Raw genomic sequence first — 17,595 nt, 5'->3', positions numbered from 1 at the left:
GGTCTGTCCCGACTCCAGTCCATACTTCACTCTGCTACCCCGAGCATCTTTCAACAATGATGCTCAGGCTGTGTTTCCCTGCTCCTCAAGAACATCCAGTGGTTGCCCATCCACCTCTGCATCAGACAGAAACTCCTCACCATGGACTGTAAAGCACTCCGTCACCTTATCGCCCTCCTACCTCACCTTGCTGTTATCTGACCCAGACCAGCCTACACGCTTCTCTCCTCCTCTGATGAAAATAATGGCATTTATTAAGCGCTTACTATGTGCAAAGTACTGTTGTAAGCACTGGGGAGGCCACCGGGAGAAGCAGCATGGCTCAGTGGAAAGAGCCCGGGCTTTGGAGTCAGAGGTCACAGGTTCAATTCCCGGCTCCGCCAATTGTCAGCTCTGTGACTTTGTCCAAGTCACTTAACTTCTCTGTGCCTCAGTTACCTCATCTGTAAAATGGGGATTAAGACTTTGAGCCCCCCATGGGACAACCTGATCACCTTGTAACCTCCCCAGTGCTTAGAACAGTGCTTTGCACATAGTAAGCACTTAATAAATGCCATTATTATTATTATTACAAGGTGATCAGGTTGTCCCACGGGGCACTCAGTCAGTCCCCATTTTACAGATGAGGTAACTGAGGCCCAAAGAAGTGAAGTGACTTGTCCAAAGTCACACAGCTGACAATTGGCGGACCCGGGATTTGGACCCATGACCACTGACTCCAAAGCCCAGGCTCTTTCCACTGAGCCACGCTGCTTCTCTAATGCCAACGTATTCACCGTACCTCGTTCTCATCTATCTCCGGGATGACCTCTCGCCCACATCCTGCTGCTGGCATGGAACACCCTCTCTCTTCCCTGTTCCATCCTGCTGCCTGGATCATTTTCCTTCCAAAACATTCAGACCATGTTTTCCCACTCCTCAAGAAACTCCAGTGGTTGCCCACCCACCCCCACATCCAACAAAAACTCCTCACCGTTGGCTTTAAAGCACTTAATCCCCTTGCCCCCTCCTGCCTCACCTCGCTACAACCCAGCACGCACACTTCATTCCTCTAATGGCAACCTTCTCACTGTACCTCGGCTCAGTGGAAAGAGCACAGGCTTTGGAGTCAGAGGTCATGGGTTCAAATCCCAGCTCTGCCAACTGTTAGCTGTGTGACTTTGGGCAGGTCACTTAACTTCTCTGTGCCTCAGTTCCTTCATCTGTAAAATGGGGATGAAAACTGTGAGCCCCCCGTGGGACAACCTGATCATCTTGTAACCTCCCCAGCGCTTAGAACAGTGCTTTGTACATAGTAAGCACTTAACAAATACCATTATTATTATTATTATTATTACCTCAATTTAGTCTATTTCACCACTGACCTCGCACCCCCATCCTACCTCTGGCCTGGAACAAGCCCTCCCTCATATTAGAAACTTCATTCATTCCTTCAATCGTATTTATTGAGCGCTTACTGTGTGCAGAGCACTGTACTAAGCGCTTGGGAAGTCCAAGTTGGCAACGTTTAGAGACGGCCCCTATCCAACAACAGGCTCACAGTCTAGAAGGGGGAGACAGACAACAAAACAAAGCATGTGGACAGGTGTCAAGTCGTCAGAACAAATTGAATTAAAGCTAGATGCACATCATTAACGAAAGAAATAGAATAGTAAATATGTACAGATAATTGCTCTCCCCCACTTCAAAGCCTTATTGAAGGCCCATCTCCTCCAAGAGGCCTTCCCTGACAAAGCCCTCCTCTCCTCCGCTCCCTTCTCCGTCTCCCTGATTTGCTGTCTTCTTTCATCCTCCCTCCCAGCCCCATGGCGCATTTGTATATATCTGTCATGTATTTATTTATTCATTTATTTACATATATTAATGTCTGTCTCCCCCTCTAGACTGTGAGCTCTTTATGGGCAGGGAATGTGTCTGTTTGTTGTTATACTGTCGTCACCTAAGCACTTACTACAGTGCTTTGCACACAGTAAGCCCTCAATAAGTACGATTGAATGAATGTGTCTACCAACCCTGTTGCGTTATACTCACCCAAGCATTTAGTACAGTGCTCTGCACGTAGTAATTGCTCAATGCAATTAATTGATGGACTGATTAGCTTGTGTCAGCCTGGCGATTAAACCAGTGCCTGGCACATGAAAAGCGCATAACAAATACCAGGGAAGCAGCATGGCTTAGTGGATGGAGCATGAGCTTGGGAGTCAGAGGACCTGGGTTCTAATCCCAGCTCCGCCACTTGTCTTCCGTGTGACCTTGGGTAAGTCACTTCCTTTCTCTGGGCCTCAGTTCCCTCATCTGTAAAATGAGGATCAAGACTGTGAGCCCCATGTGGGACAGGGACTGTGCCCAACCCGATTTACTTGTATCTGCCCCAATCAATAAACCAAAATTATTGATGTTTACTATGTGCAGAGCACTGTACGAAGCGCTTGGGAAAGCACAGTACAACAGAATGAGCAACACCCCCACACCCTGCCCACAACGACCTTACAGTATAGAGAAATGCTCAGTACAGAGTAAGAGCTTAACAAACACCACAGTTATTGTTATCATTAAAAAAAGTATGTGTGGTGATGCTGGCAGTGGGTGGTGGCTTCTCTGTTCAGTTAATAATAATAATGATGGCATTTATTAAGCGCTTACTATGTGCAAAGTACTGTTCTAAGCTCTGGGGAGGCTACAAGGTGATCAGGTTGTCCCACGGGGGGCTCACAGTCAATCCCCATTTTACAGATTAGGGAACTGAGGCACAGAGAAGTTAAGTGACTTGCCCAAGCTCAAACAGCTGACAATTGGTGGAGCCGGGATTTGAAGCCATGACCTCTGACTCCAAAGGCCGTGCTCTTTCCACTGAGCCACGCTGCAAGCGTGGTGAAAACAGGACAATTGCTAGGTAGTTGGATTATTTTTTCCATTTGTCCATTTTGCTTTTGAACCTTGGCGACAACAGAAATGTCAGAATCTTTGACTTTGACTGTGCCAGCTTGGGCAGACCTGGGGTTGACTGCCACTGCCAACACGAGAATGAGGCTGCCGTCCTCCAGCTCCAGTTCTTAATCAATGAGGTAAGGATTGATTTCCTGTAAGTAGCTGCTTTTCTTTTGTCTAAGTAGACTTTAATGATGCAATCTATGGGGTTTTTTTTAAACGTGACTTCTAATGGGTCGAATCAAAAAATAAATTAAATTTGTCGAAGGCCTAAGCTGAAGAAGATATTGAGCGGGGGGCGTGTAATCGCGCATGGTATGGATTTTCTTTTAAACTCACCCAACAGCTGTCAGTTGCAAATTAATATTGATTCATTTACGGAACGGACTATGACGGACGGAGCGGATGAATCTTTAAACGTTGTGGTTAGTCCACGTCGATAGGCAGGGCTGGAGATTAAATGGGTGAGGCAGAAACTCACGGCCGCTATGTGAGCAACTGTGGGTTTAGAAATGCATCCTAACCCCTGCCTGGGGAAGCAGTCGTTCGTCTGAACCGATCCCGGCTGTCAGTCAGGTGGATAGAGCGTGGCATCGGGAAGCGGAAGACGTGGGTCGGTTCATTCATTCAGCCGTGTGCAGAGCACTGTACTAAGCGCTTAGGAGAAGGCAACAGAATGATAAACAGACACGTTCCCTGCCCATGACGTGTTTACGGTCTAGAGGGACGAGTTTACGATCCAATCCCCACTGTGCCCATCATGGGCTACTGAGGGGCAGAGTAACCCTGGCCCTCAGCAGTGTGCCAGGCCTCTTCCTGCCTCCCCTGAAAACTTCAGTCTTATAGGGTATTTGTTATGGTATTATGGTACTTACTACAGAGAAGCAGCGTGGCTCAGTGGAAAGAGCCCGGGCTTTGGAGTCAGAGGTCATGGGTTCGAATCCCGGCTCCGCCACATGTCTGCTGTGTAACCTTGGGCAAGTCACTTCACTTCTCTGAGCCTCCGTTCCCTCATCTGTAAAATGGGGGTTAAGATTGTGAGCCCCACGTTGGACAACCTGATCACCTTATATCCTCCCCGGAGCTTAGTACAGTGCTTTGCACGTAGTAAGCGCTTAACAAATGCCATTATTATTATTATTATTATGTGCCAGGCACTGTACTAATTGCTGGGATGGATATAAGCAAATCAGGTTGGACACTGTCCTTTCCTTTGTCCCATGTGGGGCTCACGGTTTTAATCCCCATTTTACAGATGAGGTAACCGAGGCCCAGAAAAGTGAAGTGACTCGTCCAAGGTCACTCAATTACCTCATCTGTAAAATGGGGGTGGGGACTGTGAGCCCCATGTAGGACAGTGAATGTGTCCAACCTTATGATCTTTTATCTACCTCAGTGCTAGAACTGTGCCTGGCACATAGTAAACGCTTAACATATACCGTAAAAAATATCAATCAATTGCCTGTATTGACTGCTTATTGTGCACAGAGAACTGTACTAAGCACTTAGGAGAGGAAAATAAAAGAGAGTTGGCAGACACACTCCCTGCCCACAATAAGCTTAGAGTCTAGAGGAAAGAGTTTACGGACTTGGCACTTAAACACCACAGTTATTACAATTATTATTCTGTCGGTAAACCTGAGCTCTCCTCTGTGTTCCTTTCATTTTAACGCCTGCTGATTTTGCCTTTGACTTGACCTGATATGATGCAGCGGTATGGATCAGCGATGGCCCTCTTCCCTGGTATTGAATGGGACTGGCAAACGGAGAAGATACATCTGAGGAAAGCTGGCAAAGAGCAGAGTAGCTCTGAGGAAGAAGAAAATGCCTGTAGTTTTTCTTTTCCAGGCTCAGCACTCTTTCACTGTCTCTCAAATACTAAGAAAAGACTGCAGAAAGTCAAGGAACAAATGCCATCATCAATAATAGCATTTATTGAGCTCCTACAATGTGCAGAACACTGTATTAAGGGCTTTGGAGTCAAAAGTCCAACTAATCCCCCATTTCCTCTACTCCCACTCCCTTCTGCGTCTCCCTTGTGCTTGGGTTGTGGAGAAGCAGCGTGGCTCAATGGAAGGAGCCAGGGCTTTGGAGTCAGAAGTCATGGGTTCAAATTCTGCTCCGCCAATTGTCAGCTGTGTGACTTTGGGCAAATCACTTAACTTCTCTGGGCCTCAGTTCCCTCATCTGTAAAATGGGGATTAAGACTGTGAGCCCCCCATGGGACAACCTGATCACCTGGTAACCTCCCCAGCGCTTAGAACAGTGCTTTGCACATAGTGAGCGCTTAATAAATGTCATTATTATTATTAATAGCTTCCTTTTTTCACCCCTCCCTCAGTCATTGATTGATATACTTCAAGATGTGACAGCTTTTACAAACTGTTTGCTAATATCATGTACGAATTCTGAAATAGCTCACAGGAGCTACAGCAGCATGGCTTGAGTATGGACCCCGGAGTCAGAAGGTTCTGGGTTCTAATCCCGGCTCCGCCACTTGTCTGCTGTGTGATCTTGGGCAAGCCACTTCACTTCCCTGGGCCTCAGATGCTTCATCTGTAAAATGGGGATCAAGACTGTGGGCCCCATGTGGGACAGGGACTGCATCCAACCCAATTAGCTTGTATCTACCCCAGCGCTTAGTACAGTGCCTGGCACGTAGTAAGTGCTCAACAACTACCACGATTATTATTATTATTATTATTTTTACTGTCATGATGATTATCACTATCATTAACCATTCCCCAGTGACTGTGACTTGTTTTTGCTACAGGGCGCTTTGGTCAGCGCGAGTGCCGATGATACGCTTCATTTGTGGAACCTAAGACAGAAACGGCCGGCTATTCTCCATTCTCTGAAATTTAACCGAGAGCGGTAAGCCTTCCTTCACGTTGGATTCGAGGCATCTCGTTATATGTGGTTACAGCTAAGCCCTGGCATTCATCGAGCACTTCCCGAGTGCAGAGTTCTGTACTAAGGGCCTGGGAAAGTACGGCAGAGGCAAGAAACTCATTCTGTGCCCACAAGGAGCTCACAGCTTTATTACTGAGTTTTGAAGCGTCCATCCGGTATGTGAGTGGATTGTCAATCCAAGGGTATCTTGCTCTGGAGTTAACATGGCATGTCAAAGAACATTCCCCTTTTCTTTTCCTGCTGCTCAGACCCACAAACGAGCCACATCTTTCCTCAGGGTGAATGTTTTTTATCTTCCCTCAAAAAGAACTTGCGTTGGAAACAGGTAGGCAAGGAGGAAGATGAGCTACCTCTAAGGATTAAATAAGCAATCATTCTAAAACCACATACCTCACTTTAAGAAGCTTCATGACGGTTGGAAATTGGAGAAGAGAACAGGGACCAAAGCTGCCCATTTTAAATCTAAAAATAAAGTATCATGAAAACAGTGGTCCTCTCCATGCCCTGACTTATGGGCCAATTTTTGTCAGTCTGGGTCCTTTAATCCCTCTAGAAAGATCCATCTTTGGCCTACTCCTCTTTTCTGGGGTGTAGATATCCTTCCATAACAAACTGAGAGGGGAAAATAGGAGCAGGAGAAAGGGGAGGGGGGGAAGAGAGAGCAAGGGAGGGAGGGGGAGAGTGTGTGTGTGTTCTGAGAGAGACAGAGACAGACAGAGATAAAGAGATTTCCTGCTAGCTTGGGCTTTTCTCCTCCTTTTCCTCAGGAATGGACAGTTCATGTTCTGTCTTCCTTTGGATGAATAAGGCAAAATGAAAATCCATGCTCCACACTGATGTGAATTGTTCTCACCTTGACTCTCTCACTTTCTGAGACGTGATTCCCACTTATCAAAGCTCGGAAGCCCGGCTGGCCCGGGAAAAAGAATGACTGGTCTGCCATCCCCTGCACTGCCTGCAAAAGTCTTCAACCCTAGGGCTGCTCTCGGAGCTCACCAAAGGATGAAGGACGGTCCAATCTTAGGAGCCGGGGCTCCCCTCTGGGCCCAGAAGAGCCTGGGTCTCTTCATACCCTGCAGATGTCACTCTGCCCGCTTTCAAAGCCTCATTAAAATCACATCTCCTCCAAGAGGCCTTCCCCAATAAAGCCCTCATTTCCTCTTCTTCCACTCCTTCCTGGGTCACCTTTGCACTTGGATTTGTAGCCTTTATTCCCCCTGGCCTCAGCTCCACAGCACTTACATCCGTATCTGCAGTTGATAGCAGCATGGCCTAGTGGTTAGAGCATGAGCCTGGGAATCAGAAGGACCTGGGTTCTAATCCCGGCTCCGCCACTTGTCTTTTATGTGACTTCACTTCTCTCTGCCTCTGTTCCCTCATCTGTAAAATGAGGATTAAATCCCAGTCCCTGTTACCTAGACTGAGCCCCATGAGGGACAGGGACTGTGTCCAAACAGATAACCTTATATGTATCCCAGTGGTTAGAGCAGTGCTTGGCACATAGTAAGCGCTTAACAAATAGCATAATTAATTAATTAACAGTAATAGTAGTTCTTAGTGGTTCAGAGTCAGCCTGAGAATTCTAGAGGGTGGGCAGGGAACGTGTCTACCAAGCCTGTTGTCTTGTAGTCTTCCAGATGCTTAGTACAGTGCCCTGCGCACAATTAAGTGCTCAGTAAATACCTATTGCTTGAACAGATGAGGCTCCAGTTTGGTGGACGTTAATGAACCATATCAGCACATTTCTTGGTATTGATAGTGAAATTTTAAAAATCAACGGGTATGTTGCCTCGAAATTAAAATATGGTGGCCCCTTGGAAACGTTTTATGAAATCCATTCACCGCTCTTTTGCTGTCAAATGTTAGAGAGATTTACTCCCAGGGTAGCGATTTTCCTGGGGGACAGTGGTCAACTTGACAGATGTGATGAAATCTCAAACAATTTTCAAAGAGTCGCGTCAACCAAAATCATGTAGATTGATGAGAAACGAGGACAATTTGCCATACTTCAGTGGGCCGGGACTTTCTGATGAATGTTCTCATCTTCTTGCAATCTGTATTATTAGAATGCTCTGCCTTGTCTTGCTTGCTCACGTGAACTGCGCTGTACTGCAAAATGAGGTATTTACAACCTTGCCATTCCACTTTTTTTTTCCATTGGCAAAGGTCCAGAGCATGGATTGTCTGCAGCTAAGATGATACATCTTTGCATTTAATTCCATTAAGAACTGTAATATGCTTGAACAGGGACTATGTGAAAAATGGACAAATATCGAAATATGGTCTAATGATTCTTTTTTTATGGGATTTTTAGTAACAGTGGAAGATGTTTAATTTAATGTCAGGCGAATCAAAATTTTTTAATGAATAGATTCTGTGTGGTGATTTCTTATAAAGCACGTACACAGATGAATACTTATTCAGCTGTTACGTACTGGTCGATTTTTGGAAAATGTGAGTTTAAAATGAAAATGATCAGAATGCCGATGGAGAAATCAATTGCAGTTGCTCGTTAATGAACTGCATCAACACATTTCTTGGTATTGGTAGTGAAGTTTTAAAAATCAACACGTATGTTGCTTCAAAATTAAAATTTCATTACAGTTCAGTTCAAAGTAAATTAGTATTATGGCCCGACAGACCCTGGACAGTAAAGGACATAAGAGTTTCAAGTTCCATCTGGCTCCATTGCTCATTCGAGGTGTGCCTCTGGACAAGTCTAATGAGCAGATCCAGTTTCCAAGTGAATCAGTTAATCAGTGGTCTTTATTGAGCGCTTACTAGGTACAGATCACTGTACTGGGCGCTTTGGAGAGGGCAGAGCAACAGAGTTAGCAGACAAGTTCCCTGCCCACAACGAGCCAGAAGCCAAAAATCCCATCAATCTCTTCTCCAGATGTTTGTTCGCTGAAGAGTAGGTCCAGCCCAAAGCTTCTGCACTGAGAGGAAATGTCTTCCTTCTCCTCACAGGCCCGTGGAGATTTGCATTACTTGGAATTTACCTGAGCCATCGGTACCCACAGCAAGTTTCATTCATTCAGTCCTCTTTTTGAGCACTTACTGTGCACAGAGCACTGTACTAAGTGCTTGGAAAGTACTATTCAGCAACAAAAATCCATGCCCACAACGGGCTCACAGTCTATAAGGGGGGAGACAGACATTAAATCAAGTAAACAGGCATCAATAGAGAAGCAGCATGGCTCAATGGAAAGAGCACGGTCTTGGGAGCCAGAGGTCATGGGTTCTAATCCCGACTCCGCCACTTGTCAGCTGTGTGACTCTGGGCAAGTCACTTATCTTACTGTGCCTCAGTTACCTTATCTGTAAAATGGGGATTAAGACTATGAGCCCCACGTGGGGCAACCTGATCACCTTGTAACCTCCCCAGCGCTTAGAACAGTGCTTCGCACATCAATCAATCAATCATTCATATTTATTGAGTGCTTACTGTGTGCAGAGCACTGTACTAAGCGCTTGGGAAGTACAAGTTGGCAACATATAGAGACGGTCCCTACCCAACAGTGGGCTCACAGAGTAAGCATTTGACAAATGCCATTGTTAAAACAGTTCTGGATACACAGTAAGCGCTTAACAAATACTATCAAAATCAAATAGAAAGGCCTTCCCTTAGTGTGCCTCAGTTACCTTATCTGTAAAATGGGGATTAAGGCTGTGAGCCCCACGAGGGACAACCTGATTACCTTGCTTGGCACATAGTAAGTGCTTAACACATACTATTATTATTATCATCAATATACATAAATAGAATTGTAGATATAAAAACATTAATATAAATAGAGTTATAAATAGGATTATTAAATATGTACATTGTACACAAGTGCTGTGGGGTGGGGAAGGGGCAGAGCAAAGGGAGCAAGGTAGGGTGATGGGGAGGGGAGGGGGAACAGAGGAAAAGGGGGGCTGACTCAATAATAATAATAATAGTAATAACGATGGCATTTGTTAAGTGCTTACTATGTGCAAAGCACTGTTCTAAGCGCTGGGGGGATATAACATGATCAGGTTGTCCCACGTGGGGCTCACAGTCAATCCCCATTTACAGATGAGGTAACTGAGGCTCAGAGAAGTTAACTGACTTGCCCAAGGTCACACAGCAGACATGTGGTGGAGCTGGAATTCGAACCCATGACCTCTGACTCCAAAGCCCAGGCTCTTTCCACTGAGCCACGCTGCTTCAACCAATCAATCGATGGTATTCATTGAGCACTTACTGGGTGCCGCGCCCTATACTGAAAGGGGGGCTGAGTCAATCAGTCAACCAATCAATCGATGGTATTCATTGAGCACTTACTGGGTGCAGCGCCCTATACTGAGCACTTGGGAGAAAATAGTATTTCTCCCCAGATTCCCAAGCGAAAGAGAGTTGCACATTGCCTAAGAGGAATGTATCACATTGGGGACATCTCCTCCAAGAGGCCTTCCCAGAATAAACCCTCTTTTCCACTTCACCCACCCCCTTCTGCGTCACCCTGACTTACTCCCTAATTTCATCCCCTCTCCCAGCCCCACACCACTAATGTCCCTAACAGTCATTTATTTTATTTATATTAATGTCTGTCTCCTTTTATTCTGATGATTTGACACCTGTCCACGTGTTTTGTTTTGTTGTCCGTCTCCCCCTTCTAGACTGTGAGCCCGTTGTCGGGTAGGGACTGTCTCTATATGTTGCCGACTTGTACTTCCCAAGAGCTTAGTACAGTGCTCTGCACACAGTAAGCGCTCAATAAATACGATTGAATGAATGGATGAATGAACTGTGGGCAGGGGATGTGTCTGTTCATTGTTCTATTGTGTTCTCCCGGGTTCTTAGTACAGTGCTCTGCACACAGTAAGTGCTCAAGACTATTGAATGAATGAATGAATGAATGAATGAACAAGTCGGGCCAACTGATCCCCGGAAAGCGATGGTTAGACTGGTAGGCAATGCCCCCTGCTAAGCTCCAATAGGGCACAGTGCTTTCCTGCGCCTGATATTTCCTCTCAGTGCAGGGGCTTTGAGCTGAACCTACTATTCAGCAAAAAAAACATCTGGAGAAGAGATAATAATTGTGGTATTTGAAGGGATGACAGCCTTGGAGCCGGGCAGGAAGAGAAGGCCTCCTCTCGTCTCTCCTCTCCCATTCTACCTCTCCATTTTCCACTTTCACCTGCCAGACACCCCAGTGGTTTGAGACAGCCACCTCAGCTCCTGAAAGACCCCAGCCGATTGCTAGAATGTGCATTTTTAATTTTTTTATGGTATTCGTTAAGTAATAATAATAATGGCATTTATTAAGCGCTTACTACATGCAAAGCACTGTTCTAAGTGCTGGGGAGGTTACAAGGTGATCAGGTTGTCCCTCGTGGGGCTCACAGTCTTAATCCCCATTGTACAGATGAGGGAACTGAGGCACAGAGAAGTGAAGTGACTTGCCCAAGGTCACACAGCTGACAATTGGCAGAGCCGGGATTTGAACCCATGACCTCTGACTCCAAAGCCCGTGCTCTTTCCTACTGAGCCACGCTGCTTCTCAAGTGTTTATTATAAATTAAGGGTTTATTATATCCCAGGCACTATACTAAGCACTGGGGTAGGTACAAGAAAGAGCCCGGGCTTGGGAGTCAGAGGTCATGGGTTCAAATCCCGGTTCCACTAAGTGTCAGCTGTGTGACTTTGGGCACGTCACTTCACTTCTCTGGGCCTCAGTTACCTCATCTGGAAAATGGGGATGAAGACTGTGAGCCCCACGTGGGACAACCTGATCACCTTATATCCTCCCCAGTGCTTAGAACAGTGCTTGGCACATAGTAAGTGCTTAACAAATGCCATTATTATTATTATTATTATTATTATTACTAGAAGCTAATCAGGTTAGACGCAGTCCCTCGTCCCACATGGGGCTCATGGTCTTAATCCTCATTTTACAGATGAGGGAACTGAGGCCCAGTGAAGTGACTTGCCCGAGATCACACAAGCAGATGAGGGTGGAGCCAGGAATAGAACCCAAATCCTCTGATTCCCAAGCCCACGCTTCATCCACTAGGCCACACTGCTTCCCGAAGGCACGAAGGCAGGGAATGTATGCATTTATTGCTGTATGGTACTCTCCCAAGCCCTTAATACAGTGCTCTGCACACGAGAAGTGCTCAATAAAACGATTGAATGAATGAATGAAATTTAAATATATATTTTAGTGCTACATTATTAATATAGTTCACATATTTGATCTACATGTATGTATTTTGGGTTTCATACATTGTTATATCTGATGAAAATGAGTGTACATTGAATTTATTTTAAAATTTCAGGTGGTTTTACCTTTGCTTGTATAGTTCCCTTTCAACATCTGCATCAGCTGGAGGGGTTTCTTCGGTAACATTACTCAATTCTGGGGCTAGTCGAATGCTTCTCATCACCGCTGCCTGTTGGCTCACAAAGTAGTATGGTGGCAACCTTGCCTGGTTAAGGGAATAATAATAATAATGATGGCATTTTTAAGCGCTTACTATGTGCAAAGCACTGTTCTAAGCGCTGGGGAGGCTACAAGGTGATTAGGTTGTCCCATGCGGGGCTCACAGTCTTAATCCCCATTTTACAGATGAGGGAACTGAGGCACAGAGAAGTTAAGTGACTTGCCCAAAGTCACACAGCTGACTATTGGCAGAGCCAGGATCTGAACCCATGACCTCTGACTCCAAACCCTGGGCTCTTCCCACTGAGCCATGCTACTTTCCATATATATCTATGATATATAGACACATATAAATATATAGATATCTATATATGTCTATATATCATAGGTATATAATGTATCTCTCTATATGTTTGACAGGGAGGAATTGGGTTAGATTGGATCAAATACTAAAATCCATGTTTTGTCTCTGACTAAAACGAAGCTTAGATATCAAGGAAATCTGGCACATTATCTCTTCTTGTATAACCCACCGGATTTTCAAAAACATTATTGTCTCTAAAAGCCAAATCCTCATTTACAGCCCACTGTTTACTGAGTTACAATATGTTCCTCCTGGTTCTCTTTTTGCAGTGAGTTCCTTTTAAAACTGGTCCCTTTTTTTTTTAAAGCACCTAGACACGGTATTTACATTTTCTCCAGCCTGAAAGTTCCTTTCTAAACTTACCCAGCCTAAAGAGGCTTTAAGAGACCTTCCCTGGATAAGCTCTCATTTCCTCTCCTCCCACTCCGTTCTGTGTCACCCTCGGGCTCCGATTTCTTCCCTTTAGTCACCCCTCCCTCGGCCCTACAGCTCTTGTGTCCAAATCCATCATTTATGTCTTTATATTAATATCTGTCTCCCCCTCTAGACTGTCTGCTCCCTGCGGGCAGGGAACGTGTCTACCAACTCTGTCATCTCGTCCTCTCCCAAGCGCTTAGTCCAGTGCTCTGCACCCAATGAGCACTCAATTAATACCATTGATTAATTGACTTTTTTCTCAACCCACTGATCGTACCATCTGTATTCATTCAGTTGTATTTATTGAGCACTTACTGTGTACAGAGCACTGTACTAAGCGCTTGGGAGAGGACATTATAACAATAAGCAGACACGATCCCTGCTCAAAGTGAGTTTACAGTCTGTAGTTCTTATGCCAGGTCAATTTTGCCATTCCTACTAGAGTTCCACTTTCTTCAGAGCAGGAATCATGTTTATTATTACTATTATCATTATTATTGCTACTACTCCTAGCTCTGTCATACTCTATTCAGCCCACAAGCGCTCAGTAAATTCTATATTGATTGATTTTTTGTAAGTAGATTTAATACATGAGTGGTCCAAAGTTTATGCATCTCATAGATTTTATTTTGATTTGAAATTCATGTTGTCAGAAATATGTTTATCCAATCATAATTTCTAAGAAAACCCTCTTGAAAAACCTTTTAAGAAGCGTACTGGTGGTTTAAAGTTCTGAAAAAGTAACACCTCTAGGGAAGGGAAAACACAAATGCAGCTTTGAATTGAACCCTAAAATGTTGACTCCAGCTTCATATCCTGCAAGATGAGCTAATGCTGCTGTGACAAAGATTGCACTCTGGGCATGGAAAGCTTCCATTCCCTTTTTTAGAAAGTACTAAACATTTTCATGTTACATTAACTCTAGCCTGCTGAACTGTATTATTAATCATTTGTAAAACAAGAAAAAAATACCTCCTGCTAGGTCATTTTCATTAAAATTTCAGAGGACAGTTCCCCATGTTTTCTTAGCTATCTTATGGAAAATGTAATATAATGATGGAGAATCCCCCAATTTTGATGTTCATTCTCTTTCTTTCAGAATTACCTACTGCCATCTGCCTTTCCAAAGTAAATGGCTCTATGTCGGAACAGAAAGGGGAAATACACACATTGTAAATATTGAGTCTTTTGTTCTTTCTGGATATGTAATCATGTGGAACAAGGCAATCGAACTGTAAGTTCATACTTTTAATTTAGGCATTTTTTTCCAGTGCTTGGAAAGTTCATATTTTCTCCAAGAAATACCGCATGGCTTTTTGGAGACATTCACGGGCAACGTTTGATTTAATTAGACTCGGGGAAAAAGACGGCCTCAAAAAGTTAAAATGGGTAGATCCCTGGCAATGCATGCAGATAAGGTCAGAAACCATGCAGATTCATTAAACTCCGCCTTGTCCTCTGCATCAACTGAGTTCAGGGCCAACTGGATGCTTCTGAGTACTAGGGTAGATACAAGCTAATCGGGTTGGACACAGCCCTCGTTCCACATGAGGTTCTCAGTCGTAATCCCCATTTTACAGATGAGGTAACTGAACTGAAGCTCAGAGGAAGTGAAGTGACTTGCCCAAGGTCACTCAGCAGACAAGTGGTGGAGCCAGGATTAGAACCCAAGTCCTCTGCCTCCCAAGATTATAACGATTGTCGGCTTCCACCACATTTATGCGTTTCTGTGGCCGTTCCTTTGCTGGCAGAAGGACAGAGATTGGGGAGGGGAGACTGTGTTACTGAGAAGATACAGGACACACGTGATTTGAAGCCGGCAACTGAGCCTGATTTGTTAAGCACTCTGAGAGCGGACGAGATTTCCCGGGAGTGGAAATGTCCATCAAGGAAAAGGAACCTCTTAACACACGGGTATTGTGAAATGTAGAAAAAAAAAAGATGACAGGGGAGCGAGAGAGAACGAATGAAGACAAAGGAAAGAAATGATCGGGGCGGTTCGTTAAACCAGTCCAAGAGCTGATTCTGGGTTTTTGGGAAATAGAGTGAGTTGAGGCACAATAAGCTAAGGAAACAGTGTGGCCTAATGGAAAATAATAATAATAATAATGGCATTTATTAAGCGCTTACTATATGCAAAGCACTGTTCTAAGCGCTGGAGAGGATACAAGGTGATCAGGTTGTCCCACGTGGGGCTCACAGTCTTAATCCCCATTTTTCAGATGAGGTAACTGAGGCCCAGAGAAGTTAAGTGATTTGCCCAAAGTAACACAGCTGACAGTTGGCGGAGCCGGAATTTGAACCCATGACCTCTGACTCCAAAGCCCTGGCTCTTTCCACCAAGCCACTCTGCTTCTAAAGCCTGGGCCTGGGAGTCGAAGGTCCTGGGTTCTAATCCTGACTCCACTATGTACCTGCTCTGTGACCTTAGGGAAGTCACTTAACTTCCCTGTGCCTCAGTTCCCTCATCTGTAAAATGGGGATTCAATACCTTGTCTCCCTCATATTTGGACTATGAGCCCTACATTCGATCTAGTTATCTTGTATCTACCCCAATGCATAGTACAGTGCTTGGAACATAGTAGGTGCTTAACAAATACCACAGTTATTATTATTATTTAAATGATTATAATAATCAAATTATTATTAAATAATAAAAAATATAATTAAATTATAATGACAACAATAATAATGCGTATTTATTCATTAATATAATAATATTGATGATGATAATAATGATAATAAAATACTGGGGACTGATGTATTCTGATTTTTCTAGGTGCAATCTAGCTCTGCAAGATAGCCTTCCGTCGGTTTAGATATTTTACAGTTCTGAATCGATTTCTTTTGCAGATCCACAAAGACTCACCCGGGCCCAGTTGTCCATCTCAGCGACAGTCCAAGAGATGAAGGAAAAGTGAGTAGCCCGCTAGCGGCAATGGAATTATTCCCCGTGGCCTAGTTTGGGTTTCCCTTAATCTCCTGGAGGTTTAAAGGCACATCGTCCCCCCTTTTCAATGAGAATCGTTCTTTTCTGGGTTCAAAACGTGTGTGGACCCACTAACCCGTGTTCCTGGCACACCTGCAAGTCTTTGTAGACTGAGCTTCTTGTGGGCAGGGAAGCTCATCTACTAATTAAGTGGGAATGTACTTTCCCAAGCGCTTCTTAGCATGGCGGAGTGGATAGAGCCCAAGCATGGGAGTCATGGGTTCTAATTCTGGCTTGTCCACTTGTCTGCCGTGTGACCTTGGGCAAATCACTTCACTTCTCTGGGCCTCAGTTACCGCATCGGGAAAATGGAGATTGAGACTGTGAGCCCCATGTGGGACAGGGACTGTGTCTAACCTGATTTGCTTGCATCCACCCCAGTGCTTAGTACAGTGCCTGGCACATAGTAAGTGCTTAACAAATACCATCGTATATTATAATAATAACAATACAGTGTTCTGCACACAATAAGCACTCAATAAATACCACCGATAAATGGGTTTAGCCCATATTTGTAGCCATTTTCATATTCCATCTGTGACATCTCCCTTGCAGGTTGTCCACGGTACGCCTGAGTTTGAAAGAATTAGTTTCTGGCAAGAGGGCGTGTAAATCAGCAGCTCTCAACAATTTTGTATGAGGCTTCTCTTTCAAAATTGAAAGTCTTCTCAGTCACCGCTCACTTGAAAGTGAAGAGACCGGCCGTATTCACACTGCCTGATATTGCACTCATTTTTGAGGATCCTGGAGTCTGAAACGGTTGGCCTTCCTGGATCTAAGGTGGACTACCAATTAATGGCATTTTGTGGAGCATCTCCTGGGCATGGAGCACTGTACTAAGCGCTTGGGTGAATATATAAAGTAGAAGAAATGATTCCTGGACCCAAGGAACTTGCGGTCATCATCATCAATCGTATTTATTGAGCGCTTACTATGTGCAGAGCACTGTACTAAGCACTTGGGAAGTACAAATTGGCAACATATAGAGACAGTCCCTACCCAACAGTGGGCTCACAGTCTAAAAAGGGGGAGACAGAGAACAGAACAAATTAACAAAATAAAATAAATAGAATAGATATGTACAAGTAAAATACATAGAGTAATAAATGCATATAAGAATAACTTGTATCTACCCCAGCGTTTACCATAGTGTCTGGCACATAGTAAGCGCTCAATAAATTCCACCATCATCATTATTATTTATTATTATTCTCACAAGCCGCGGGCCGCCAGAAATGACAGGAGAATTTTTCCCTGAATGAACTAAGCCAGACTTGACTCATTTATCTTTCACCCCGGTGTGCACTGAGGCTTCAATTTATAAAGAACCTTCCCTCGGTAATGCAAGTTGATTTCTCCTGAGCTGCTCAGATTGGATCCTGGAAATGAGATCCAACCACTCAAGGAGGGGAGAGAAGATAAATTAAAAGAGGCTTTCATTTCAAAATAGTCTAGCGTTAGGAGTCCGATAAAACTCGGAGAGGCAAAAGAGCACATTTTAAAGGAACTATCTGAGCAGAGTTAAAATTGATTCAATTAAATCTGTCGCAGGGGCAATATTTCAAGAAAAT

At 44.4% G+C, this 17,595-nt stretch overlaps 1 protein-coding gene across 7 annotated transcripts in view; it reads left to right on the top strand.

The window, feature by feature from the left end:
• Window positions 1–17,595, top strand: part of STXBP5L (syntaxin binding protein 5 like) — a 170,059-nt gene that overhangs the window by 73,646 nt on the left and 78,818 nt on the right. For all 7 annotated transcript variants that reach the window (XM_038757591.1, XM_038757589.1, XM_038757586.1 and 4 more), the window contains exons 3-6: window positions 2,984–3,065; window positions 5,702–5,802; window positions 14,135–14,269; window positions 15,889–15,952. In XM_038757591.1, the coding sequence (XP_038613519.1) occupies window positions 2,984–3,065; window positions 5,702–5,802; window positions 14,135–14,269; window positions 15,889–15,952 (382 nt within the window). The remainder of the gene's footprint in view (window positions 1–2,983; window positions 3,066–5,701; window positions 5,803–14,134; window positions 14,270–15,888; window positions 15,953–17,595) is intronic.

The sequence above is a fragment of the Tachyglossus aculeatus genome, chromosome 16 (genome assembly GCF_015852505.1).
Source record: "Tachyglossus aculeatus isolate mTacAcu1 chromosome 16, mTacAcu1.pri, whole genome shotgun sequence".
Taxonomy (NCBI): Eukaryota; Metazoa; Chordata; class Mammalia; order Monotremata; family Tachyglossidae; genus Tachyglossus; species Tachyglossus aculeatus.
Note: the sequence above shows the minus strand (reverse complement) of the source record. Positions and strands in the feature narration are given on the sequence as shown.